General features: G+C 28.6%; 4 protein-coding genes across 4 annotated transcripts; all 4 read right to left on the reverse strand.

Moving 5' to 3' along the window:
• Nucleotides 1-4559: 4559 nt before the first annotated feature.
• LOC124941545 (serine carboxypeptidase 1-like) lies at nt 4560-6646 on the reverse strand. The gene is made up of 8 exons (XM_047481885.1): nt 6253-6646; nt 6068-6175; nt 5881-5976; nt 5707-5799; nt 5554-5639; nt 5072-5466; nt 4788-4974; nt 4560-4694 (listed from the first exon to the last, which is right to left on the reverse strand). Exons 1-8 carry the CDS (start codon nt 6644-6646, stop codon nt 4560-4562), a joined length of 1494 nt encoding a protein of 497 aa, XP_047337841.1.
• Nucleotides 6647-9712: 3066 nt separating this feature from the next.
• On the reverse strand, nt 9713-25896 carry LOC124941547 (serine carboxypeptidase 1-like). The gene is made up of 11 exons (XM_047481886.1): nt 25808-25896; nt 20150-20277; nt 11414-11563; nt 11211-11318; nt 11026-11121; nt 10856-10948; nt 10703-10788; nt 10501-10609; nt 10235-10442; nt 9939-10152; nt 9713-9847 (listed from the first exon to the last, which is right to left on the reverse strand). The coding sequence occupies exons 1-11, from the start codon at nt 25894-25896 to the stop codon at nt 9713-9715; spliced, it is 1416 nt and encodes a 471-aa protein (XP_047337842.1).
• LOC124944055 (polyadenylate-binding protein RBP47-like) lies at nt 14423-17548 on the reverse strand. The gene is made up of 6 exons (XM_047484512.1): nt 17047-17548; nt 16230-16713; nt 16032-16114; nt 15812-15942; nt 15331-15427; nt 14423-14836 (listed from the first exon to the last, which is right to left on the reverse strand). The coding sequence occupies exons 1-6, from the start codon at nt 17398-17400 to the stop codon at nt 14819-14821; spliced, it is 1167 nt and encodes a 388-aa protein (XP_047340468.1). The 5' UTR covers nt 17401-17548; the 3' UTR covers nt 14423-14818.
• On the reverse strand, nt 18012-20173 carry LOC124944056 (nodulation protein H-like). Its single transcript, XM_047484513.1, has 6 exons — nt 19776-20173; nt 19172-19410; nt 18836-19094; nt 18568-18747; nt 18322-18477; nt 18012-18249 (listed from the first exon to the last, which is right to left on the reverse strand). The coding sequence occupies exons 1-6, from the start codon at nt 19803-19805 to the stop codon at nt 18076-18078; spliced, it is 1038 nt and encodes a 345-aa protein (XP_047340469.1). The 5' UTR covers nt 19806-20173; the 3' UTR covers nt 18012-18075.
• Nucleotides 25897-25911: the final 15 nt, after the last annotated feature.

Here is a 25911-nt window from a genome sequence, read left to right on the forward strand (position 1 = left end):
GTTAATTTATGCTTATTTTAATGTATAAGATAAAATATTTTATTAATCAAACTATAAAAAAAAACAATGGAAGTCCTTCCAAATACAACATAATACTTATAAATAAATAAAAGGAGTCATAATATAATTACCTCTTGAGATTATTTTCTAAGGAACCATTTACATCTATTAGAGGAACAATTTAATTGCTCTCTACAAAATTTTAACCAATTTTTTTTAATAAATATTATTATAATATTTACTAGACTAAATAATTTTTATTAATTATAATGTAAAATTATTATATTTTTTAATATAATATAAAATAGAGTAAATTAAATAAAAATTATTTTATTTTTTCCTAGGATCCAAATTTTGCCTAATATGTAATACTTAATCAATATATTATCTTCCTAAAGATAATTTTGATTTGGTATAGATATTTGAGTTATACATATAACCTGACATTTGAGCTCACAAATTGATTGTTAAGGTAAAAAGATGTAATCTTAATTTTTATTTTATTTTATAATTTTAAAAAGATAAATAATTGGGGGAGAAAATTTGAGAAGAAATAATGTAGCACAATTTTATTCGATAAAAAATAAAAAAATTCTCTCTTCACACTTTTTCTTGATAGTGATGTGATGACTATTCTCTCCCATTATCTCTCCTAAATTTTCTCTCCTATCACTCATCTTTTGAAAAATAGTCGGACGTAATTTTCACGACATAGACATAGATCTGTTGTTCCTTTGAAAGTTTGAATGTGCCATAGATTAAGTCATCCTTACATACAACCTATATAAATTAATATCCTTGGACGGGAAAAATTATTAATTAATCATCAATCTAATAAAAAATTAATAATTTATTAATTAATCGATAAATTAATAATTTATTAATTTATTGAAATATTCATGAATTAGTAAATTAAATAAATTACTGAAAGTAATTAAATTATAGATGCATAAATTTAAATAAATTATAAAGGCATAAATTATAGATGTATGAATTTAAATAAATTAAATACATTTATAAATATTACTAAACCTAATTCATTCATGAATTTAAACTAAGTTTATGAATATAAATAATAATTAAATAAACACATTCATGTACCTGTACATGGTTGTAGCCGGTCTCACGAAATAATGTCCTTCAAATAATAATTACATTGCGTAATTTTGTCTTGCAATATGAACATAGTAAGCCACAGCTCCATAATGAGTAAGAATGATTCAAGATAAAGTACAAGGAGACATCAATTTTAAAAGGAAGCAAATTACATTAGAGTCTTGTTATAAAAATACATCTTTGAATAAATATCTATCATTTTGATGTAATATGAAATTATTAATTTATATATTATATGGGACTTATATGCATTAATAAAAATATATTATCTTATAAATTTAGCGAATTATTAATTTATCTTAATGGTTTCGAGTTGGGACTACAAAAATTTATTAATTATTTTAAAAAAATTTATGGGTTCCATATATATTTTTTATGTAATTTTTTTATACGGTTCAGCTGAAACATTGAAAGTAACAGCAATCCTCCCCAATTTTCACATCAATGTAAAGCATTCTAAGAATCAAAGTAATTTGTTCTCTATACTGAATTTCTCAATCTTTGACTTCGAGATAATTATGTAGTTTTAATATTTTGATATTATCTTATATAGCCCAAATAAGCCATTAATTATTCTTTTTCTATGACATTAAAGGTTTGGCCCAAAGCCAGGAAGCCCAGCGACTTTAGCCCGGGGATAAGATGAACATGTAAAGATAAAGGGTCTCTTTGCACCAAACGCAGAAGCCTAGGGACTCAGTGTGCGAAAATTAATAAATAAATAAATAAAAGGAAGAAGAACCGTGTCTAATAACGGTAACTTATGCTTTACAACGGTAATATAAGAAATTGGAGTCTGTTTTTTTTTAAGTTGGGAAGATCATTTTGAAGAAAAAACTAAAGCTTCAACTTGATTCTAGGGTGATCTCTTTGTAAATCACTGTCTAATCTATAACCTATCATATTTCTAATCTTTTATTGAAGTTTGGGGTTTGAAGGTTTACAGTTTGTTAGTTCATTTTGAAAAGAAAAAAACTGTGGTTTTCAAATAATCTATTAATGTTATAGCTCAGTTGTTATTTCAATTTGAATACCTTGGATGTTGGTTTCTATTTGAATACAGATTTTGATTAAAGTCCAAATGGGGAGTGTTTGAAAAATGGGAGATCAATGAATTTCCACCCGGATCAAACCCTATTTGGAAATTAGTATCAAGTTATTACCAAGTAGTATTAAGACAGATTAGGATAGATAGATTGTAGTTATTTTTCATTATAATATGTGTTTGTAATGTGGTTTGATGCTATCATTCGGTATTTGAAAATTAGTATCAAGTTGCTGCGAAGTAATATTTATACATATTTTTGTTCTGGTATATCCATTGCATCCAAAGATTCTCAAATGATTAACCAATGGCTTGACATTACTCCATACTTCTCCAGGAGTCTTGTTATTCAATCAACACATAAGTACATTAATTAATAGACAATTTCAACCCAAAATTCTTTACTTGACAACATGTATTTACTGAATTCATTATGCTTCTATTTCTTATTTCAGATGTATTTAAAGCTGCCTCTTAATGTCTTTTCTTCACAAAAAAACATTGAATTCTTTCATTGTTGTTTACTGATAAAAACAAATTGATGGATTATCAAATGGCTCTCCAATTTCATTTAAAAGTTTTAAATTTATCAAATTTATGTGATTTATCATAATGAAAATAAACACACATCTTTCTACTAAAATCATCAATAAAGGTAAGAACATACATTTTCCCTCCAATAGAAGCTCGTGTAACAGGGGCATACAAATCAGAATGAACTAGTTGCAACCTTCTTGAAAGTCAAATCATTTCACCATATCTGTGTAGTTTGCATTGTTTGAAGATTTCTGAAGTTAATATGCCACAACAGAGAGTCTTCTTCAATAGAGTTTTTAAGACATGATTCTCCTTGAAGTTTTATTTCCTCCATATTAATTTTAGTTGCATTCAGTTTAAACAACATATTTCCACTCATTTTGGTAGTCATAATCAATCCCTCTTTGAGAATGATAAATCTTACATTCAAACTTTTTTTTTTCTGCATGCTCAATAAATTACATAATAGTTCTGGAGCATAATATACATCAACTATACCATCAAGATAGCTCAGTGGTAAGAGTCAGCTTAAAGCTTAAGAGATCAAAATGTCACGGGTTGAATTCTATCTTAAAGCGCTTTGAATTTAAGCGGGAACTATGGTTGTGGAGTGTCATGCTAATTCTCCTTTAATTCCAAAAAAATATATATATCAACAATAAGTTGTCTTATATGCCATCAATCTTCATTTTGATAGTTCATTTGCCCTTAATTGTAAGTCTGATATTGTTTCCCAACTTAAGAGAATGCTCAAAATTAGTGTCCAATTGTGAGAACCACTCAAGATTTCCAGAGATGTGATTTGAACAACCTGAATCCAATAACTACACATTGTCTTCATTCATTGTACTTTTTTGAACCATCATTTCTAGCATTATCATTTTTTCAAAAAAAGTCATTAATTAGCATCACCTCCCCTCTTCTTCATCTTTTTCAGAAAAAGTTCATTTCCTTTTTCCAGTCTAGACACTTTGTTATATAATGTCCTAGGTTGTATAACACTCAATTAGAGATTTATCAGCAATCATATCCCTACATCTACCTCCTCTAGCTATAGCTAGTAGTATAATCATCTTCATTCTCATTCCTTTTAAATTTTTGTTAATGAATAGATAAGGTACTTTGAAGTTCATCAATAATCATCTTGTTTATTCAATTAACACCACAACATAGGTAAATGTAGTTAAAGTTTTTTTAAAAAAAAACACAACTATTTTGGTGTTTGCTATTTTGGATTGAGTCCCAATTTTATTCCATATTAATAGAAATAAACCGTGGTTTGTCTTATTGTCTTTAACTCGAAATTCTTTCAATACAGTCTGTTGTATATGAGTCAGAACCGTTCCTCCTCAAAACTTCTTTCAACCAAACTCCATAGACCCCTTTGTTCATAGTAAATTCACTATAACCCGTGTTGCCGATTTTCGGTCCAACTGGCGCACTAGCCAGATTTAACTGGATTGATTGCATTTTCTATTTTTTCATCAACCCAGTCCGGTTTGACGGCCGGTTCACCAGGTTCGCCGGTCGGAACGTACAGATTTCAAAACTATGCTAAATACTCGATATTATCACAGAACGAAACAAATAATGATAGACTAAATTTATGATTAGAGGGAAAGAAAGTTATAAATATTAAAATTTTAATGTGTATGAGCTATTTTTATTTATCTATTGACTATTAGTTTGGGATCAATCATTACTCATTCCCAAACCCGAATTATATTTCATTTTTACTCAAACCTCGTCAAAAGAATATAGGTAGGTATGTTTTTTGGTGCAATCAATTTTACAGTTTTACACCATCAAAATTTAAACCAAAATAAAATAATCCAAGTTTTATGAAATAAACAACAAAGGATCAAGAGAACATATTACCCAAAAACATCTTAAACAAAGTAAATGCTCTTAGGGGTTGAAATAGTGGCACTTGATGCCCGGCTCCCCTAACCGTCGCAAAAGTAAGACCTTTGTAAACCACCTTATATCCAGCCACCTACATATTAAAATAAAATGGAAAAGTTATTAATTTGCATTAAAATATGTATGATTTTCTCATTGAATTAAATAAATTTTGTCATTATTAAACCTCTTGGGATTTAATTTCGACCCACGGATGCCACGATTTAATCACTTTAAGGTTGAGAGTATTAAGAGAGTATCGTGTGGAAGTAACAGAAACTATTGAATCGATATCTCCACTATAAACCAATATTCTAATTTGAGCATCAATGAGCCTTTTGTATACACCAAACATTGAATCTTCGAAAATTTTCCAAATTCCATCTGTCCTTGAAGACCTTCCCGTACAAAATGAACAAATAATTATCATAATTTTTAAATAAGATCCAAATAACTATTATTATTATATTTGAGTTGAGTACTTGCCAGCAATGGTTCCAAGAAGTCGGCTTGACATGAAGAGCTTTTTGCACTTGTGGAAGATTAAGATACGATTTTACGTAAATTTCTAAGCAAGGATCATAACTGCCATGTTCTCGTGTTGGAGACGAAACCGGCAAGGAAGAGTTTTTAGGAATGTGACAAACCGGAGCATAAATGGCATAAGGGTCGATTATTCCAGTTTCATTGTATGCCGTGGTCAAGAGATTGTGACATTTTTCGATTGATTCAGGAGAATCAGAAGAAGGATCGAAACAATATTTCGTAATCAAACTATGAGTTTCATCGGAAATCAGAGCATGAGTCCAAAGATAGTCATAGGTGCCTTTTATTTCTATATCTCTGTCAATTATCGGATTTCCTAACTGATCATTTAAATAAATTATTACTTAGCTTAGTGTTATATTTCATCTTATTTCATTTATATATGAAAAATAATAATAATCACAAACCATAATTCCCTTTAGTCGGATTATGGGCTTGCCAGCCTTCATATTTTTGTGACGAATTAAATCTGCCAATTCTGGAATATAAATACCTATAGGCGCCACCCAAATTAAAATATTAGTATTTTTTAGAAATAAAAATTCTAAACATTTTATTACCTGCATAGCTTTCTCCGGCCATATAGAAATCTCGATCTTTGTATTCCGAAAATCTTTCAAACCATTTTAATAAGAATGCGTATGCATCTCGAGCTATAAATAAGAAATTAATGTTCAATTAACAAAAATACTCAACAAATAAATTAAATAACCAAATCACATTATTTTCCCCACCTGAATTTTTGTCTCCTAAATCCTTATAATCTGTTGTATCGTTGGAATACGAAAATCCTACACTTGTTGGAGATTCTAAATATAGAATGTTCGCAGCTGGATCATCAATAAAAAAATATCTTAGGAAAATAAAAATGAAACAAATTGTCGAAGAATTAAGCATAAAAATTGAATTTAAAAAAATGACCTTTATTCCACGAATAAGGCCTATTGAATAGAGTTTTCCCATCTGGGTTAACTCCAAATGGCCCATTCTCTCCCATGGCACCATACCCTAAAGATGAACAACCAGGACCTGCACTAATCTAAATTAGTTTTAAAATTTATCTATACTCATAATTAAAATGATTTATATTGAATTATATAAAGTACCTCCATTGAGCCATAACACAAGGGGTTTCTGAGACGGAGAATGAACCGCTTCAGCAAAGTAATAAAACATGTGACGTCCTTTCGATTTATCAACTTTAACGTATCCAGCATATTGTTTGAATGATACTGTTTTGGGCTGACCAGGAAGACCAAGATTGTTGTAGATTATTCGATCATCTTCTTTTTCCCCAACATTGTGCGAAATATGTTCTTCTAATTCTTCGTTATCCCAAATTGTCGGATCCCATTCCGTCTGGTTTGAATTGGTGCGATTAGTGAAAATTTTCGCAATTTTCATAGTCATGAGTCGAGCAATTTGGTCATCGAACAAATAACCCAAAGCATGGCTCAGGGTGAGAAGAAAAATGACAGTGAGAATAGAAAGTTTCTTCATCGTGTACACTGTGAAATTTCTTAGTTTAATTTTAATCTCATAATATATATAAGTATATTTGAGAAAATTTGAGTAATTTGTTTCAACATAAAAGAATAGATAAATATACCTATTAATGTACTACATGAATGTATTGACACGTAACTTTCTTACTTGCTAGCTAGTGTGGTAATCCATTACAAATTACAATAATATTTTCAAAAAGTATAAAATTATTGACATATATTCATCTACTATTATTCATGGATTAATAATGATATTAATATCAAATGGTGGTCTAATTATTATTTTAAAAATATTTATTTAAATATTTTGTTTTTAATTTATAAACTAGGCACAAATTTATATTCATCACCTCAAATTACAATTTAAATAGTGTTTAGTGAAAAGAAAATTATGACATTTATTCTTTTAAACCCAACACTTTTAATAAGGAATTCTCTTTTATGTAATTGAGTTGGTCAGATTAAATTTTGGTATACCTTCAATTAATTAATAATATATAGCTAATGATATAATAAATTAATTGTTAAATATCACTATATATATATATATATATATATATATATATATATATATATATATATATATATATATATATATATATATATATATATATATATATATATATATATATATATATATATATATATATATATATATATATATATATCAAGTGGTGGAGACAATTAAAAATGTTAATAAAGTGTACATTGAATTCAATGAATATGATCACTTGCATGCTAATTTTATAATAATAAATTTAATAGTTTAATATCACAATGATACTCTATTTGAGGAGAGGTAATTTTTTTTATTGTGCAACATAATAATACAAATTAAAACTGTTCAATTATATTTATAATTTTGTAAATAAATATTTTAATTAATATCATAACAATTTAGTTTATTTGGTCTCTTAAAACTCCCCATGTTCAGAAAGTACTATAATATATATAAATATATATATACACACTAAATTCAAACTTATTTAAATTTTAAATAATCAAATAATTTCACTAAATGACAATTTGAGAAAATCTTAAAAATTATATAAAAATATTTTCCTACAAAATATTACAGACCAAGTGACTATATATTTTTTCTTAATTCAAATAAAATTAATAATAAAATAAAATAAAACAAATCAATAAAAAACATTAAAACAAACAAAAAAACTCAAAAAGACAATAAATTTAAACTTTGTATAAAATTTCAATCTGTATATATATATTTGAACTTCAAAATTTAAACCCAAAACATTGACTTAAAATGTATGATATAAATAAATAAACAATATAATCTTCAATGCATAGAACTGATGCATCAAAGTTGTTAATATACTAAGAACAATTAGCAAAATTAAGTAACATGAATTTAGTAACGGAAAATTATAAAAAAAAATTAAAAATAAATAGGCTATATAATTGATGAGTATATTGTTGATTGATCATTGGGTTATTTGAATGATATTTTTTTAATTTACTTTAAAAAAATAATATCTAATTGGAATTTGTTTACACGTTTACAGTTTATTAGTTCATTTTTACAGAAAAAAACTGTGTGGTTTTCAAATAATCCATTAATGGTATAGCTTATAAGTTGTTATTTCAATTTGTTTACTTTGGCTGCTGGTTTCTATTTGAATTAAAGTCCAAATGCGGACTGTTTGAAAAAAATGAAATCAGATTAACCTAATTTAATACTTATTTATTTTCATTGAATTTAAATGCCACCAATCTGAGTTAAGTTGGCAATAAAATGAAACCAGATTAACCTATTTTAATTATTTTTTTTTCAGTAGTTGACACATTTTCACAATTTCTTATGTTCAAATAAAATATTTCTCTATATACAACTTCTTTATGTTTCACATATATATATATTAGACAAAAACTGTTCAAAGAAAAATTTAGATAATTTTCAATTCAAAACAATTGACAAAAAAAATATTGGTTTAGATAACAAATGTTTTATAATTTTTCTAGTTATATATATTAACAAATTTAATAATATTGGTAAAATACTTCATTTCATGTCTAGGTATTTAACGACCATTTGAAAACGCAAGTTTGAAATGGGATTGAAAAAAAAAATCAAATTTAATATATACTTAAAACACGTATTTTTTAAATATTTTATTGTGGTATTAATTTAGTTAAAATAATATTCTACAATATATTTTAATTATGTATATTTTAATCGTTCAAATTCAGCTCAATTTCAACTCAAGTGTTTCTAAATCCAGTTTAACTAAATTTTCTAAAATATTGAAAGGTAAGTCATAGGCGGTAAGATGATATCTTGAAGTTATATATCCGGTAAACAAATGCGTTTAGAAAAGTGAACCATTTTCTTTGTTATATATTAAGATGAAAAACAAAAAGTAAGACAAAATTTAAAATTTCTATCATGATTTGAAAAAATATATATATATTTTATACAAAATATTGATTTAGCCATATTTTAAAATCTTTCAAAATCTCAATTTCACGTCGTATGGGCGGAGTTAGAATTTAGAATCTACTTAAATTAAATAATTTCATAAAGTCTACCCGGGTTTAAATGATAATAATATCAAACAAAATATACCTAATTTATAGTCGCTAATCTCCTTTATATACACAATATTTTGGGTTACACTGATAAACTTTACATAGATCCTCCATTGGTTCCACCTAAGGTTTAGGGATGACCATGTGTACTTCAAATAATAGATATTACGATCATTTTTCTTTCTAAGTCTTTATGAACTTTAATTTTAATATATATGTAAATTTTATTAGAGAGAAAGAAAGTTTCGAATTTTAAAATTTTTAATATATATGTATGAATAATTTTTTATGTATGAGTTTATTGATCAATGCTCATCCCTAAGCCTAACTACCTAACTGATATTTCAATTTTACTCTTATCCTTCTAGAGAATATCTTTAGGTATTATATTTTCGGGTATTATTGTTATCCCTAAATCCATTATTTTCAAACAATTAAATATAGAGTTCTACACCATGAAAATTTAAACCAAAATAAAATAATCCAAGTTTTATCAAATGAAAACAAAGGATCAAGGTAACATATCACCTAAAAACATCTTAAACAAAGTAAATGCTCTTAGTGGTTGAAATAGTGGCACTTGATGCCCGGCTCCCCTAACCGTCGCAAAAGTAAGACCTTTGTAAACCGCCTTATATCCAGCCACCTGCATTTTAAAATAAAATGAAAAAGTTATTAATTTGCATTAAAATATGTATGATTTTCTCATAGAATTAAATAAATTGTAATTATTATACCTCTTGAGATTTAGTTTCCAACCACGGATGCCACGGTTTAATCACCGTAAGGTTTAGAGCATTAAGAGAGTATCGTGTAGAAGTAACTGAAATTATTGAATCGATATCTCCACTGTAAACCAATATTTTAATTCGAGCATCATCAATGAGGCTTTTGTATACACCAAACATTGATTCTGCCAAGTCATTCCATGTTGATTCCGAACTTGAAGGCCTTCACCATACAAAATAAACAAATAATTAGTTAATAATACAAATAATTATATACTAATATTATATTTGAGTTGAGTACTCACCAGCAATGGTCCCAAGAAGTTGGCTTGACATGAAGAGCTTTTTGCACTTGTGGAAGATTAAGATACGATTTTACGTAAATTTCTATGCAAGGATCGTAACTGCCCTGTTGTCGTGTTGGAGATGAAACCGGCAATGAAGAGTTTCTAGGAATGTGACAAATCGGAGCATAAATGTTGTAAGGGTCGATCATTCCTGTTTCCTCGAATGCTGTGCTCATGAGTTCGTGACATTTTTTTTTCCGATTCAGAAGAAGAAGACTCGAAACAATATTTCATTATCAAATTGTGAGTCTCATCGGAAATCAGAGCATGAGTCCAAAGATAGTCATATGTGCCTTTTTTTTCTATTAATCTGTTCATTACCGGATTTCCTACCTGATCATATAAATAAATTATTACAACTTAGTGTGTTATATTTCATCTTATTTCATTTATATTTGAAAAATAATAATAATAATAATCACAAACCATAATGCCCTTGAGTTGGATTATGGGCTTGCCAGCCTTCCTATTATTGTGACTAATTAAATCTGCCAATTCTGGAATATAAACTCCTATAGGCACCACCCAAAATAATTTATTAGTGTTTTTTAAAAATAAAATTTGTACACTTTTGAATACCTGCATAACTTTCTCCGGCCATATAGAAATCTCGATCTTTATACTCTGGAAACCTTTCCAACCATTTTAATAAGAAGGCGTATGCATCTCGAGCTATAAATAAGAAATTAATGTTCAATTAAAAAAGACACATAATAAATTAAATAACCAAATCTCATTATTTTCCTCACCTGAATTTTTGTCACCTAAATCTTTATAATCTGTTGTGTCGTTAGAGTACGAAAATCCAACACTGGTTGGAGATTCCAAATATAGAATGTTCGCAACTGCATCATCAATACAAAGGATCTTAAGAAAATAAAAATGAAACAAATTGTCGAGTTATTAAGCTTAAAATGTTTGAGAAAAAATCGACCATTGTTCCACGAATAAGGCCTATTGAATAGAGTTTTCCCATCTGGGTTAACTCCAAATGGACCATTTTCTCCCATGGCACCATACCCAAAAGATGAACAACCAGGACCTGCACTTATCTAAACTAGTTTTAAAAATTATTCTAACTAATAAATTTAAATATACCCATAATTAAAATGCTTGAGATTGAACTATATAAAGTACCTCCATTGAGCCATAACACAAGGGGTTTTTGAGAAGGAGATTGAACCGCTTCAGCAAAATAATAAAACAGGTGACGCCCTTTCGATTCATTAACGTTAACGTATCCAGCATATTGTTTGAATGATACTGCTTTTGGCTGACCAGGAAGACCTAGATTGTTGTAGGTTATTAGATCATCTTCTTTTTTCCCAACATTGTGCGAAATATTTTGGTCTTCTATTTCCTCGTTATCCCAAATTGTTGGATCCCATTCCGTCTTATTTGAGTTGGTGCGATTTGTGGAAAATTTCGCGATTCTCATATTCATGAGTTTAGCAATTTGGTCATCAAACAAATAACCCAAAGCATGGTTCAGGGTGAGAAGAAAAATGATATTGAGAAGAGAAAGTTTCTTCCTCGTATACATTGTGAAATTATTTTAGTTTAGTTTTAATAACTCATAATATATAAGTATATTTGAGAAAAAATGAGTAATTTGTTTCAACATAAATAAAAAGGAAAAAAAAAATCTACCTATTAATGAAGTACATTAATTTATTTATTTTATATATTGTGGTAATCCAGAATTATAATAATATTTTTAATATAAAATTATTATCATATATCTATCTATTTACTATTATTCATAAATGAATGATGGTATTAATGTCAAAGGTTGGTCTCACTATATTTTTAAAATATATATTTAATTATTTTTGTTTTAATTTATAAAGTTTTACGACACACAATGTTTATCACTTTTGGGTTGAGAGGAAGAATATCGTCCACTAACCGTGCCTAGGGTAAGGCAATCAATGCACTTGCATAGACCCCATTTCTTTATATTTAATAATATTATTTTCTTAATATTATTTTTTTCTCTTTTTTCTCCTTTAATATTAAATATATATTATAAAAATAACTTTTTTATCTCTTTTTAGTATCGTATTATAATATATTAATTATTTATATTTTTTTTATTAACTAAAATTTTAAAAAAAATTACTATTTTAGGGGCCAAAAAATTTTAATCTGCATAGGGTCCCAAATCTCAGGCTTCTCGCACCAACACCCAAAAAATATGGGGAATGAAGACCTACAATGTAGGGTATCCATTATTAGCATGTCCAGCGCACAAGACCTTTGCCCATTTATCATTTATTTTGTCAAATCAATCTTCCACCGTGATCAAAACACTTCGATGCTTCCGCCCCACTTTTCTAAATAATTAAAATGTTATTTTTATTTTATACTATTTGAAGTATTATAAAATTACATTTTTAAAATTATTATAAAATTATATTTTAAAAAATAATAAAACATGTTAATATAATTAATAGAAAAAGATATGAATTTATTTAAAATATATATTTATTAATTAAATATATAATTAATATTTCTATATATAAAAAATTTAAGAATTTAAAATATATTATAATATTAAAAACAAGAATAAATTTGAGAATTTAAACTCTTAAAACGTGTTAATATAATTAATAGAAAAATATATTAATTTATTTAAAATATATATTTATTAATTAAATATATATAACTAATATAAATAAATTAAAATATAAAATATTTTTATAATTTAAAATATATTATAATATTAAAAACATAATAAATTTGAGAATATATAACTAATTTTTCTAAGAAAATTTGAAAATATATAACTAATATTTCTATATTATAATAAAATATAAAATATTTTTATAATTTAAAATATATTATAATATTAAAAATATTTTTATAGTTAAATATATAACTAATATTTCTATATTATAAAAAAATTTGTGAAGTTGAGATACTTAAAAATAAAAAAAAAATAAGGAAAATATATTAATTTATTTAAAATATATATTTATTAATTAAATATATAACTAATATTTCTATATATTATAAAGTATATTATATTATATAATAACTAAAAAGTCAGAGTTTGGCATGTCCAGCATACATGGCACTGCCCTCTTTTTGCTTTTACATACAACGCACATTTTACATGTTGTTCGATGTGGGAACAGGTCATGCGCTGCATATGCTTTGACGCCCAAATTCGGATTAACTTGTGTTGTTTTTAGTTAAGCATTTATTCTTTTAGAACTAACTTTATCATTTTAATTAAGACATGTATATAAATAATAAAATATTGGTTAAACGTAACATGTATATATATATTTATTGAGGTCGTGGTCAATTATGGTTTAGAAAATAAAGAAAAATGATCATAAAAAGTAAATTGGATTTGGATATAATCACTTACATGCTAATTTTATAATAATAAATTTAATAGTTTATTAATACAAATGGATAATAATATCACAATGATACTCTATTTGAGGAGAGGTAATCTTCTTTTTTATTGTCTGCAACATTATAATACAAATTAAAACTGTTCAATTGTATTTATAATTTTGTAAATAAATATTTTAGTTAATATTATAAGAATTTAATTTATATACCAACACAAGGTACTAAATTACTAAATCAAAATTGAATAGATTTGGTCTCTTAAAACTTCCCAAAGTTGAGAAACACAATTTTTAATAATTAAGTACTATAATATATAATATAATATAATATATATATATATATATATATATATATATATATATATATAAAAACAAAACAATTTAAATTACAAATGATCAATCAATTTCACTAAATCACAATTTGAGAAAATCTCAAAATTATATAAAAACAAATTATGCTACAAAATGCTATAGACCAAATCATAAATTAATAAAACAAACCAATACAAAACATCAAAACAAAACAAGCAAAAAAATTCAAAAAGACAATAAATTTGAACTTATTATAAAATTTCAATCTATATATATAATAAAAGTTGAAATTTTAAACCCAAAACATTTAATTAAAACGTATAATATAATAAAGACAATTTTAATAATCTTCAGTGCATACCAAAGGTGTTAATATACTCTTAACAGTTAGCAAAATTAAGTAACATTAATTTAGTAAGCAAAATGATAATAAAAAGAAAAAACTATGCTACATGAACAACAACAATCAATCAATCTGATATGCTAGAACATAATAAATAAAGTCTGAAATCTCAAAGAAATCCTAATAAATGAAAGTGCATGAAGTCTCGAAAATATCAATCTAAAAGTTCAAACACATCGTAGGAGAAAAACACAACCGACGACACACAACACATCGAGACTAAGAAGAAGAAGAAGAACCTGCCTGTTTTGTTTTTGTTTTTTCATCACCTCTTCAGTGAAATATAAGTTTGTTTATTTTTGAGTCACATGATTTGATCGTATCCCTTCATGGTTTGAGATGCAAACAAGTTCTGGCATGAAATCTTACTTAATCTCTAATCTATTGCATGCCCGTCCTTGTTTGCTCTCTTTAAGATGATTTCTCGGAACAGGTTCTTCTTACTCTGTCACTGCTGCTTTAGTATCCATTTCTGAACTGCAAAGTCATAAACATTTTATGTTAAAAAAGAAGACAAATTGTTTGATTTAGGTTATTGAAAAGAGAAGTGGGTATTTTGGTATATGTTGGTATATGATTTGAATGATATAATTGATGAGAATGTTGTTGATTATAGTGGGTTGGTTATTTGAAATTGATCTCAAATAACCCACATTAAACTAGGTGCTAAGGTTATTCAAAAAGATAAGAGGGTATTTTGGATATGATTTGAATGATATAATTGATGAGTATGAATGTTCTTGATTGAATAGTGGGTTATTTGAAATTGATCTCAAATAACCCAAATCAAACGAGGCTAAGTGTGTAATATCACTTCTATCCTGTTTTAGGGAGCTTTTTTTAACAGGTGTTATTAGTGATAAAACATGGAAGGACATAATTAATTTACTTGGTTTTCAGCTAAGGATCATATTCATGGGGTATTATAGTCAAACAAACACGCAAGTATTAAAATGGAATGGATGAATCACCTGCTTGTTCCCAAGACTTCGACCCCAAGAAAGACGAACCACCTGCTTGCCAATAACAGTTCCGTTCAGTCCCTGGATTGCCTCCTCAGCTTCGTTTCTGCCAACATATATAGAAAAAAAAACGTTGGAATGAGTATATATGTAATGCTAAAATGAATCTTCTTCCAAAAAAAAATAAGAATTTAACATGACTCGATGGTTGAGTAGTTTAATAAACAATGTTCAATTCACGTGTTCAACCTGATACTTGAAACATTAAAAAAAAAGTAGGTTTATTTCACATATTATTGTTAAACAAAACAACTCAACCACCCAACGACATTGTATTATTTGTGAAATAGACCTAGTTTCATTGTATAAAATTGTTTAATCATTTTCTCATGTATCAATCCATTTCTTTAAAACTTCCCATATTGAAGTTGGAAGCTGGAATATGAACAAAGAAAAGTGTAGAGCATGGAAAATAAACTCAGAAGATTACCTGTTAGTGAATTGAACAAAACCACAACCTTTCCCAGCAGGAATTTTCACAGAAATAACCTCTCCATACTGAGAGAAGGGCTGCCTGAGATCCTCATCGATAACTTCAGAATCAAGCCCTCCGACAAATATCTGCAGTAAGAAAAGGGTGTTCACAAAAATATTACAAACCAGAAACAGGAAATAATTTAAAAGTGTATAGTGGGGGAGTCTCAACATACAGTAGTGCTAGATGTATCACCATCAGATTGATTAGTTTGGTGTGCAGCACCATTGAGTGCATATCCCCCCGTTAATATCAGAGCTGATTTCGAAACAAAAGAAAGAAATAACCAAGAAAAAAATCAAAGATAAAAGGTACTGCAATAACTGTGTCTGAAAAAAAAATAAAAGACCAAACAATTAAGAATAAACCAAACCTTGTGACGGGTACTGTTGAGGTCCTCCCTGCTTTTTCGGAGTTGCAACCCCAACTCGCATTTGCCTAGTAGAACAAAACATTCCATTCATCTCAGTTATGGCCCTTGCCCTCTCATTCTCATCGCCAAACCTAACAAAACCATAGCCTTTTGAACGGCCGGTGCTTGTATCAACTACTACTTTAGCACCTTTAACAGACTGGTATCTACTAGCAAAGGTTTCAAGGAGCATAGCATCTGTAACATCTGAAGTCAAATCTCCCACAAATACCGAAAGATCCGGACCAGCATCAGCCGCCACCCGTTTGTCGCCGGAGCTGAAGCCCGCCCAGTTCAAGCGGAAAAGCTGATCTCCGTTTGGCATTGGAGTTCCATTGAAGTTCTGCAGAACTTTCTCAGCTGCCGAGTGGGAGTGAAATTCAACAAAACCATACCTCTCTGATTGCCCAGTCTGCTTATTGCGGATTATCTTCAGAGATGAAACCTGAACAATATAAAAAAGTTAATTTTTAGAAAAACAAAAACTTTCATTAAAACCAATGATTGGGTTTGTTAAGAATTTATGCTTCCTCAATAACCCATCTTTGGGTTAGGGTTTCCCCATCTGTGTTAGAACAGTAAATCCTAGGTTACCCTTTTCAACAGTCTAAAATAGGGAAGTTAATTGACTAGACCCACGTTGAATTGATAAATAAATCAGAAACTAGCTATTGTATGGATAGATCTACAAGTACTCAAAACAGCAACATAAAGTAGTAGTATTTAAACTAAATCTAGAACCTATATAACAAGAGATGAGAGTAAAAAGAAGATATACCTCATTGGTGTGAGCAAAGCAATTATTAAGATAACCCTCATCCATCCATTGTTGTAGATCTCCGATCCAGATCGTCCTATTATCTTCAGTTGATGCTTGAATCTGAGAATTAACCTGCAATTGAGGCTGCTGATAATGTTGAACATGTTGTTGATATGGCATATAATGCTGTTGCGGCTGATACATGACTTGTTGAGCCGTCATTGCCGCAGCTGGGTACTGATGCATAGCCATCCATTGTTGATATTGTTGCATCCACATCTGTTGTTGCATATGACTCGGCTGATGTTGCATCGTTGCCGCCGGTTGTTGCTGGTAATTCAGATCGGGAGCAGCGTTTGTCGACTGCATCATTACAAAAACTACCGCCTTTGTTCTTCTTTCCTTCTCTCTCTCTCGTTAGAGAGGATTTGAGCAAAGTTTGCGAGATGGGTAGAGAGAGAGAAGAAGAAGAAGATAACGCTAGGGCAGAGATGAATGAACAGAATCGGAAAGAGAGATAATGGAGTCGGCTTTGTTCAGATCTTAAGGAATGGAAAAAATGGATCTTGGGCCGCCATTGTAATTAACGACGATGGTTTTCCACCGTTTGATTGGTCCATGGTTTGCTGATTACCGTTGATTAAGGTAAGGGTTTGCTCTTAACTGGCCCGCTGTTTAGGTCAAACTATTTGTTCTATAATTAGAAAGTCAAAACAAAATATTTTCGCAGATATTGTACACCCAATGGACGGCTACGATTAATCAACTTGGATTCTTCATCAATCAAAGGCTGCGCTCTTCTAAATTCCTTTTTTTTATTTCACCATAAGTTTAATCATGCACCTCAACTTTTATATTTTCGTCAATTTACTCCGAATAAACGTGACAGCGACAATATTTTCGTGTTTCGAGAAAACAAAAAACGACAGTTAAACATATGTGATCAAAATTTCGAGTAGTCGGGTAACCTATTTTCCTGCTAAAACGAATGAATTAACAAACAAACAAAAAATCTCAAATTATTTACACTTGGTTCGGTTCTTAATCCTATAACTTGTAATCGTCGTGGAGGAAACTCTCGTACGTGGTTCCATTAAGTGTTTTCTTGACGTCGTCCCAATTCTCAACTTGCTGTGATAAGGCGCCTTTGTGTATCTTCACCTGTCGACTCTTTAGCTCCATCCTAGGAACTTTTAAGAAATCTTGAACCTCAAACAGCTTCTGCGATGTGAAAAAGATGGCACAATTTTAGTGCGAGGCTTAATCGAATTATGAAAACCAGCAAAATCTTACTGTTTGGTTTTTGACTACGTCTTCGTAGTAAAGAACAATGTGGCGAGTGCTGTTGAAGTAATGTAGAGCTTTCGCAGCCAGATCCTCTACTTGTTTCAGATTCGATATCAACAATGTTGTATTAATAACTGGTTTGTATTTAGCAAGTATTTCTGCCTGAAACATATAAATTTATGTCAAGTGTATAGATATTCTATCTGGGTTATTTGAATTTAGTCTAAATCGTTATAGGATCGAAGAACAGACCTCGTGAGGGGAATGGACGTGGGATTTGTGTGTTCCATTGAGAGGTTTAGCATTTTGGTCATAAGCATTTGCTTGTATTGAAATAAGCCTTCGGAGAAGATTTCTTCTGAAGAGAAAAATCAAAGAGACTCCATTTCTTTTGAAGTAATCTGTAATTGCTTCATGATTCTGAACTAAACCCTGTTGGTCGTCTCAAACAAAGAAGAAGATAAAATTTCGAAATCACGATTCTGATCTAAACTCTGATTTCATTCATACTGATTTTTACCTGATTGAGCATCCACTTTAAGCCAACTGCAGCAGTGCACTCGTTCTTGGAAGCGCTAGTAAGCCAATCGAGATTGTAAATCTGATCAAGCGTGTGAAGAATTGTCGAAACATTACTCTTCCTGACTTTAACTGAGAAAATCTCTCCATTTGAACTTATGTTGATATGACTATTTAACAATGTCTCAAACCATCCACTACCAGATCTTTGTGTAGAAAGTATAGCGAAATTTCTAACAGGATTGCATGAACATTCAGCTCTGCACATACATCATCATAAAGACTAAATCAAATCCACAGATTCAAGAACAATTCATCAAAACTTTTGAACAACAACCTGTTAAACGTTTTGGGTTTTGGGAAGTGGATAAAAGGTTTTTCCCATGCTTCCATGTAAGGTGTTTGGCATAGCCTTTCAACCACTTCAATATTCAGGATCTCATCAACACTAGAACTGGATCTAATTTGCTTTAAACAGACTGAGCAGATATATAGACCACAGATCATTGTAAGAGTCAAAACAATCATTCTCAATAGCAATGAGGATTTCTTAGGTGATTTCTCAGTTGAGCTCTCCTGAAACAATCATTAGTAGCAAGACCATAAACAGGTTTAGCCTTTGCTTTTGAACAGACAGATGCCATAAATGATCAAAGAAGACAAAGATAAAATCTGGGTTTTCATCTATTCCAATAAATTAGCAAATAACTTTGAGAGAAAACTATGTTGATTGCAGGAAACAAAAACAAACCCAGATCAAAATCCCAATAAAGACAAAGATAGAATCTGGGTTTACAGCTATTCTAATAAATCAGCAGATAACTTTGAGAGAAAACTATGTTGATTGCAGGAAACAAAAACAAACCCAGATCACAATCACAATAATATCAAATGGGTTCAGATTTCAGATCGAAAAAAAGAGGGAGGGGGGGGAAGAATACCTTGATGGAAAGATAGAGATCGTCAGCCATTTCGCCCTGTTCATAAATAAATGAAGAAAATAAGGAAAAGGGGAAAGGTTTTCTTTTAGAGGAGTGAAATCTTCAACCCTTATCACCACTTTCCCTTCTAGCTTTGTTCATCATCAGCAGTTGTCTTTACAGGTACGACTGACTACCTTTTTATATATGTGTGTAGGAGGATTAGATTAGATTATGATTGTAAATAAGCTAAATCAGAGAAATAGAAAACGGGACTCAAAAAGACTGCTTTTTTCCCGTGGTGGAAAACGATGTGATGGAGATGCTTCCGACCGTTGCCACGCTCTCTGTAACTTTTTGGGTTCTGATTTCGCTTCAGATATACACATCTCCACCATAGACTCTCTCTTTCTCTCTTTCTCTCTTTGCTCTCAGTGGGTAGACCCGGATCCGGATGACGAATTGTATACCAGAGAAACGACGTCGTTTGCGTTGAGAATCAACAAAAATACAGTCTAAAAGACTTGTGTTTTGTCAATATGGAAGTTGGGTGGCTATTCTTGAGGTTTTTGGCCTTTGTTTTATCTTAATCCTAATACCAAACAATTCATTTTTTTATTATTACCCCAAATTGTCAAATTAGAGTTATTGGTTGGATTGAGATTTCGGATATATTCTTTCAAACTTTATTGTCTGTGTATTTTGTTTGGAACGATTTATCTTTAAAATTATGTAAAACGAGATTTTGTTTTGACGGTTTTAAATGTTGTTAAATTATTATCTATAAGACATTTATAAATAAATAAATAAAATATTAATCTATATATATATATAATGATGCTTAATTTTTAAAGTGTTTCGATTGTCGGGTCGAGAGCTGTGGTTAATTTGGATATATATGTGAGAGTAAATGGATACTTGGGTCGGATTGTGGGTTGACCCGCCCATAAACTTAACACGGTTTAAAATAAAATTAAAAATGCTATATCGAGAGTTGTGGTTAATTTGGATATATATGTCAGAGTAAATGGATACTTGAGTCGGATTGTGGGTTGACCCGCCCATAAACTTAACACGGTTTAAAATAAAATTAAAAATGATATAGGTATGGTTCGAACTTGCAACCTAACAAAACAAATACAATCATTTAACCAACTAGGCTAATAACACTTTATATTTTAAATTCAACACCAAATTTGATGAACGCGAGACATTTTAACAATATAAGTTCAATTTTTTAACTAACTAATATATATATATATATATATATATATATATATAATGATGCTTAACTTTTAAAGTGTCTGGATTGCCGAGAGCTGTGGTTAATTTGGATATATATGTGAGAGTAAATGGATACTTGGGTCGGATTGTGGGTTGACCGCCCATAAACTTAACACGGTTTAAAATAAAATTAAAAATGTTATAGGTATAGTTCGAACTTGTAACCTAACAAAACAAATACAATCATTTAACCAACTAGGCTAATAACACTTTATATTTTAAATTCAACACCAAATTTGATAAACGCGAGACATTTTAACAATATAAGTTCAACTTTTTAACTAACTAATCTATATATATATATATATAATGATGCTTAACTTTTAAAGTGTCCGGATTGCCGAGAGTTGTGGTTAATTTGGATATATATGTGAGAGTAAATGGATACTTGGGTCGGATTGTGGGTTGACCCGTCCATAAACTTAAAACGGTTAAAAATAAAATTAAAAATGTTATAAGTATGTTTCGAATTTGCAACCTAGCAAAAACAAGTACAACTCTTTAACAAATTAGGCTAATAACACTTTATATTTTAAATTCAACACCAAATTTGATGAACGCGGAACATTTTAACAATATAAGTTCAACTTTTTAACTAACTAATATATATATATATATATAATGATGCTTAATTTTTAAAGTGTCTAGATTGTCGGGTCGAGAGTTGTGGTTAATTTGGATATATATATATATATATGAAAGTAATGGATATTTGAGTCAGATTGTGGGTTGACCCGCCCATAAACATTTTTACCGTAATATTTTTTTCACTATTTTTTATATTATTACTCGTGCAAATGCACGGGATACATGCTAGTTTCAATAATTTAACTACTAAATTTTAGCGAATCGAGAGTTTTGACTACCGATTCTCTAAAATTCGGTAGTAAAAACTCTCAATACGTTGAAATTCGGTCGTTAAATTAGTGACATTCATCACATTAAGATTAGATTACGTGATTTTCTCACCGATACTTGTCTATGAAAGTAATGACAATGACGTATCAAGGATTTAGAATTATGATGAGTTTGATTTTAAAGTAATAAATTATATATATCAAAATGAGACGTTATATTACAACGTTTAAATAAGTTGAGCTACAAGATTTTACAATATAAAACTCATCTATAATAGAATTTATATTTATATTTTTAACTAAATCTTGTTCAATATAATGTGTCAAATAGTAGGTAAAAAATCATTTTTCATTTTATTGTTAGGTTTCGTTTCAGTTTTCACATTCTTCATTGTAGAAAATGTTCGATCACTTATTGTAGTAATGATAGAAACATGCAATGTTAAAACAAGATTAATTAATCTAGTCAACATAACATAAATTTTTGATCGTTCGGTCAATTATTTATCAACTCAACAAATGTAGAAATCTTCAAATTTTGCATAACATTAAGTTTAGAATGAAATAATTTTTTTCAAGATAAAAGAGACAAGGATTATACCTTTTTAAGAATTAAAAAAATAAATATAAAAATTTTGACATATCAAAATAATTAGAAAATAAAGAATTAGTAGAATAAAATTTATATATCTTTATCTATAAATTACTTGAATTTTTTTTAAAAAGAAATGAATGGTGAAACTATGAAATAATAAAGATATATGAAAGAATTAATTTATATACCTAATATACTTGAAAAAGACTATATATTATATTATATTTTTTTTCAATTTAAAGAAAAATTAAATTAAATAAAATAAAAAATTGAAGGATGGACTTAATTCCATCTAAACCCAATAGGTGTATTCGTCCATGTATGTAAATATGTTGTAAACTCAAATTGAATCAATTTATCTGGTTAGTTGTGCTATAAATGGAGTTTTTATTTATTTATTTATAAATATTAAGGAGATAATAAATTAATAATGTTTAAAACTGTTTAAAATTATTATGACAAAACAAAACCGTAAAAAGTTTTGAATGATAACATTGGAAAAAAGAAGTATGAAATCTCATTTGACCGCAATGCCCCCAAATTGATATTTATTATTATTATTTTTATAATTAGCATAATCATATTGAATTAAAAAAATGACTTAATAGAATAACATAAGAAAAATAAATAAATATTTCCTGAAATTTTAATTTATTGAGCTCATATTTTAAGTTTATAGGTTACTAATACACTTTTTTATTTTTTTATTAAAAAGTAGTATTTAGTGAATTGTCTTTCTCTAAAAGATTGTATAAAGTCATAAAGAATAAAAAAAATAAGTGAAATGCAATCACACATGATAATAAGTTAACATAGGCCTTGTTGAATTTTTAAAAAAAATCAAGATAGGAAAAAATTGAATGATTGGTGGTGATTTTAAGAAATTAATAATTATTTTTGGTAAAAATATTTAAAATGTATTAATATATATAAATAAAATAAAAATAATAATAATTTAAAATAGAAGATATTTTAGTATTTTGGATAAAATAAATTGAGTGATTTGATTAATAAGCGAATAAAATAATGTTTAATTTGTATTTTTTTCAAATATTTCTTTAGTAGCTTGTTATATTGGTTATGCCTTGACTTTATGATAAAATAGTCTTTCATCAAATTTGTCAATAAAGTACCTTTTAGTTGAACTTAAAATCAAATCAAATGAAACTTTAAATCAAAACTAAATCTATAAACAAAAATAGAATCCATAAAAACTATGATTTGAGAATGAGCAATACCCTAAAATTTATTGGGTTTGTATGGACAATACCAACAATGGTTTTATTATTATTATTATTATAATTATAAGCTTCACTAAAATTTATTGACTAATCAATTTCTTTATCTCAACCTTTTCATAACTCAAGTCACTCATTTTAACACCAAAAATCTTAAGGATGGTATCCTCTACTACAAATCACACTGGTTTCATGTGTTCCTCTCATAGTATTAAAAAATACATTTTTTTAACTTATTGCCCATTTTTATGTGAAGAGGAACCGGAGGAGCATGTATATAGTAGTAGAGGATCCTAAGCAGGGACGAATCATGTAGGGGTTCGGGTGGGCTCAAGCCCACCCCGAAAAAAAAAATATATGTATATTTTTATTTTATTTTACGGTATAAATATGACATTACCCTTAATCTCTTAAAAAAAATTAATATAATTCGTTGTTTTTCTATCTAATTATTAAAAAAAATGATAAAATTTTACTTTTATATACTTGTTTTTTTCAAAAAAAAATCGTTATTATTTTAAGTTTACCTTAAATTTTTTTCAAGCCCACCATAGTTCAAAATCCTTAGTCCGTCCCTGATCCTAAGTGAAATCAATATTGTGCACGAAGAAAAAATAAAGGAGTGAAAACATAAGAAATCATTGTAAGTCACTTAAGCATAATCGCATTTGTTAAAGTCAGTTTTTAGTCACTTAAGCATAATCGCATTTGTTAAAGTCAGTTTTTAGTCACTTAAGCATAGTCTTATATATTATTTAGTGACTTAAAAACATGATCATTAATTCATTATATTATTCTCAATACTTCTTTATATGTTTTAGTTCAGATTTTAACTAACTTGTAAAACTTTTTTTTATTAAAATAAAATATTATCATAAATGTAACTTGAAAATAATTGTATTTGGTTAGAGTTAAGAAAATTCACAAATCAAAAATTATTTTTTTCTGAGAAAATGAATTAATAAAATTATCTAGGATTTAGTTAACCTAACCACTTTCCATTAAAAATTAACTGACGCATATGATTAGAAGCCCAATAAACTTTAAAATTAAAGTCCAAATCATAATTCCATATAAGCCCATAAAATGACAGGGATTGATTAAACAAAAAAAAATATATACAAAGCCCAATTCACATCCTAACTTAAATTGAGCCAACTCGGCTCATTTATAGTATCCAATATACTCATCCACTCTTATTATTTTTTTTTCAATTTGACTGGTACTTGACCGGAAATAACAGTCCTAACTTAAATTGTGCAAACTCGGCCCATTTATAATATTCAAGTCAAGTCAACACTCTTACTAGGTACGAGCCCGTGCCCCAATCCTACTAGAAAAAAAAAAGTTAATATATTTTGGTTGACCTAAATCATTTTATAAAATTGATAAAAAAAAATTTTTTATTTATGAGATTTGAATTTATAACCATACAAAAATTTTAAACTTTTACATTGAATTCTAGACCATTTTATGTTTAAAATTACAATAAATTTAACTAAATACCTTAATATTTTTAACAAATGGGTTGCCTGAGTGAGTGGGCTTCCTTAGCCCAAGGGTTTGCCGAGCTTACCCAGAGCCGACCCCGACTAGGTATAACGTTATATTCCGTCCCACGGTTTTTGATTTGAATGGTCATTGCGGGAGTTCACATACTAACTTAAATTGAGCCAACTTGGCCCATTTATATCATTCAAACCAAGTCACTCTTATAAGGAACTTACTACTATAGTTGACCGAAAATTCACATCCTAACTTAAATTGAGCCAACTCGATCCATTCCTAGCATTCAACCCAAGTCAGCACTCTTACTAGGGAATAGGGATACAATTATTTTCCATCTAAATTACCCTATTATGAACCATTTTTCCTCAATTTAACAAGTAGTTAGACATAAAATAAGGCTTAGCAACCTAAAGCCCCAATTAAAAAAGGACAATCCCACATTAACTACCATTAAGTATTAATTAAGTTATTTTAATATTTATATTAAGAAATATTCAATAATTATTCCCATTTATTCAGTCATCAAAAGGTAACATGCATGTGATGACGTGTCCCTCACTGATAGGCTACAAATTCAGCGACGATTCCGTGATCTTTAACGGCATCCACATGTCATGTGCCCAATCCCAGTAATAAGGAAACACCTTAGCCCCCTTCATTTCCCTTATCAATAA

Source organism: Impatiens glandulifera, chromosome 6, assembly GCF_907164915.1.
Source record: "Impatiens glandulifera chromosome 6, dImpGla2.1, whole genome shotgun sequence".
Lineage (NCBI taxonomy): Eukaryota > Viridiplantae > Streptophyta > Magnoliopsida > Ericales > Balsaminaceae > Impatiens > Impatiens glandulifera.

Excerpts from the sequence above, each read along its gene's own strand:
- LOC124941547 (XM_047481886.1), bottom strand. The coding sequence starts at position 25,896 with ATGAAGGGGGCTAAGGTGTTTCCTTATTACTGGGATTGGGCACATGAC. Across the intron at positions 11,319-11,413 it reads TGTGTTATGGCTCAATGGAG|GTCCTGGTTGTTCATCTTTT; the intron begins GTACTTTATATA and ends AGATAAGTGCAG. Across the intron at positions 10,443-10,500 it reads CAATTTGATAATGAAATATT|CATTCGAGGAAACAGGAATG; the intron begins GTTTCGAGTCTT and ends TCATGAGCACAG.
- LOC124944055 (XM_047484512.1), bottom strand. The coding sequence starts at position 17,400 with ATGATGCAGTCGACAAACGCTGCTCCCGATCTGAATTACCAGCAACAA. Across the intron at positions 16,115-16,229 it reads TCAACAGTACCCGTCACAAG|CTCTGATATTAACGGGGGGA; the intron begins GTTTGGTTTATT and ends TTTCGAAATCAG. Across the intron at positions 15,943-16,031 it reads GTGATACATCTAGCACTACT|ATATTTGTCGGAGGGCTTGA; the intron begins GTATGTTGAGAC and ends TTCTTACTGCAG.
- LOC124944056 (XM_047484513.1), bottom strand. The coding sequence starts at position 19,805 with ATGGCTGACGATCTCTATCTTTCCATCAAG. Across the intron at positions 19,095-19,171 it reads AAACCCAAAACGTTTAACAG|AGCTGAATGTTCATGCAATC; the intron begins GTTGTTGTTCAA and ends ATGTATGTGCAG. Across the intron at positions 18,748-18,835 it reads TAAAGTGGATGCTCAATCAG|GGTTTAGTTCAGAATCATGA; the intron begins GTAAAAATCAGT and ends GACGACCAACAG.
- LOC124941545 (XM_047481885.1), bottom strand. The coding sequence starts at position 6,646 with ATGAAGAAACTTTCTATTCTCACTGTCATTTTTCTTCTCACCCTGAGC. Across the intron at positions 5,640-5,706 it reads GGCCGGAGAAAGCTATGCAG|GTATTTATATTCCAGAATTG; the intron begins GTAATAAAATGT and ends TGGCGCCTATAG. Across the intron at positions 4,695-4,787 it reads TCGAAATTAAATCCCAAGAG|GTGGCTGGATATAAGGTGGT; the intron begins GTTTAATAATGA and ends TTTAATATGTAG.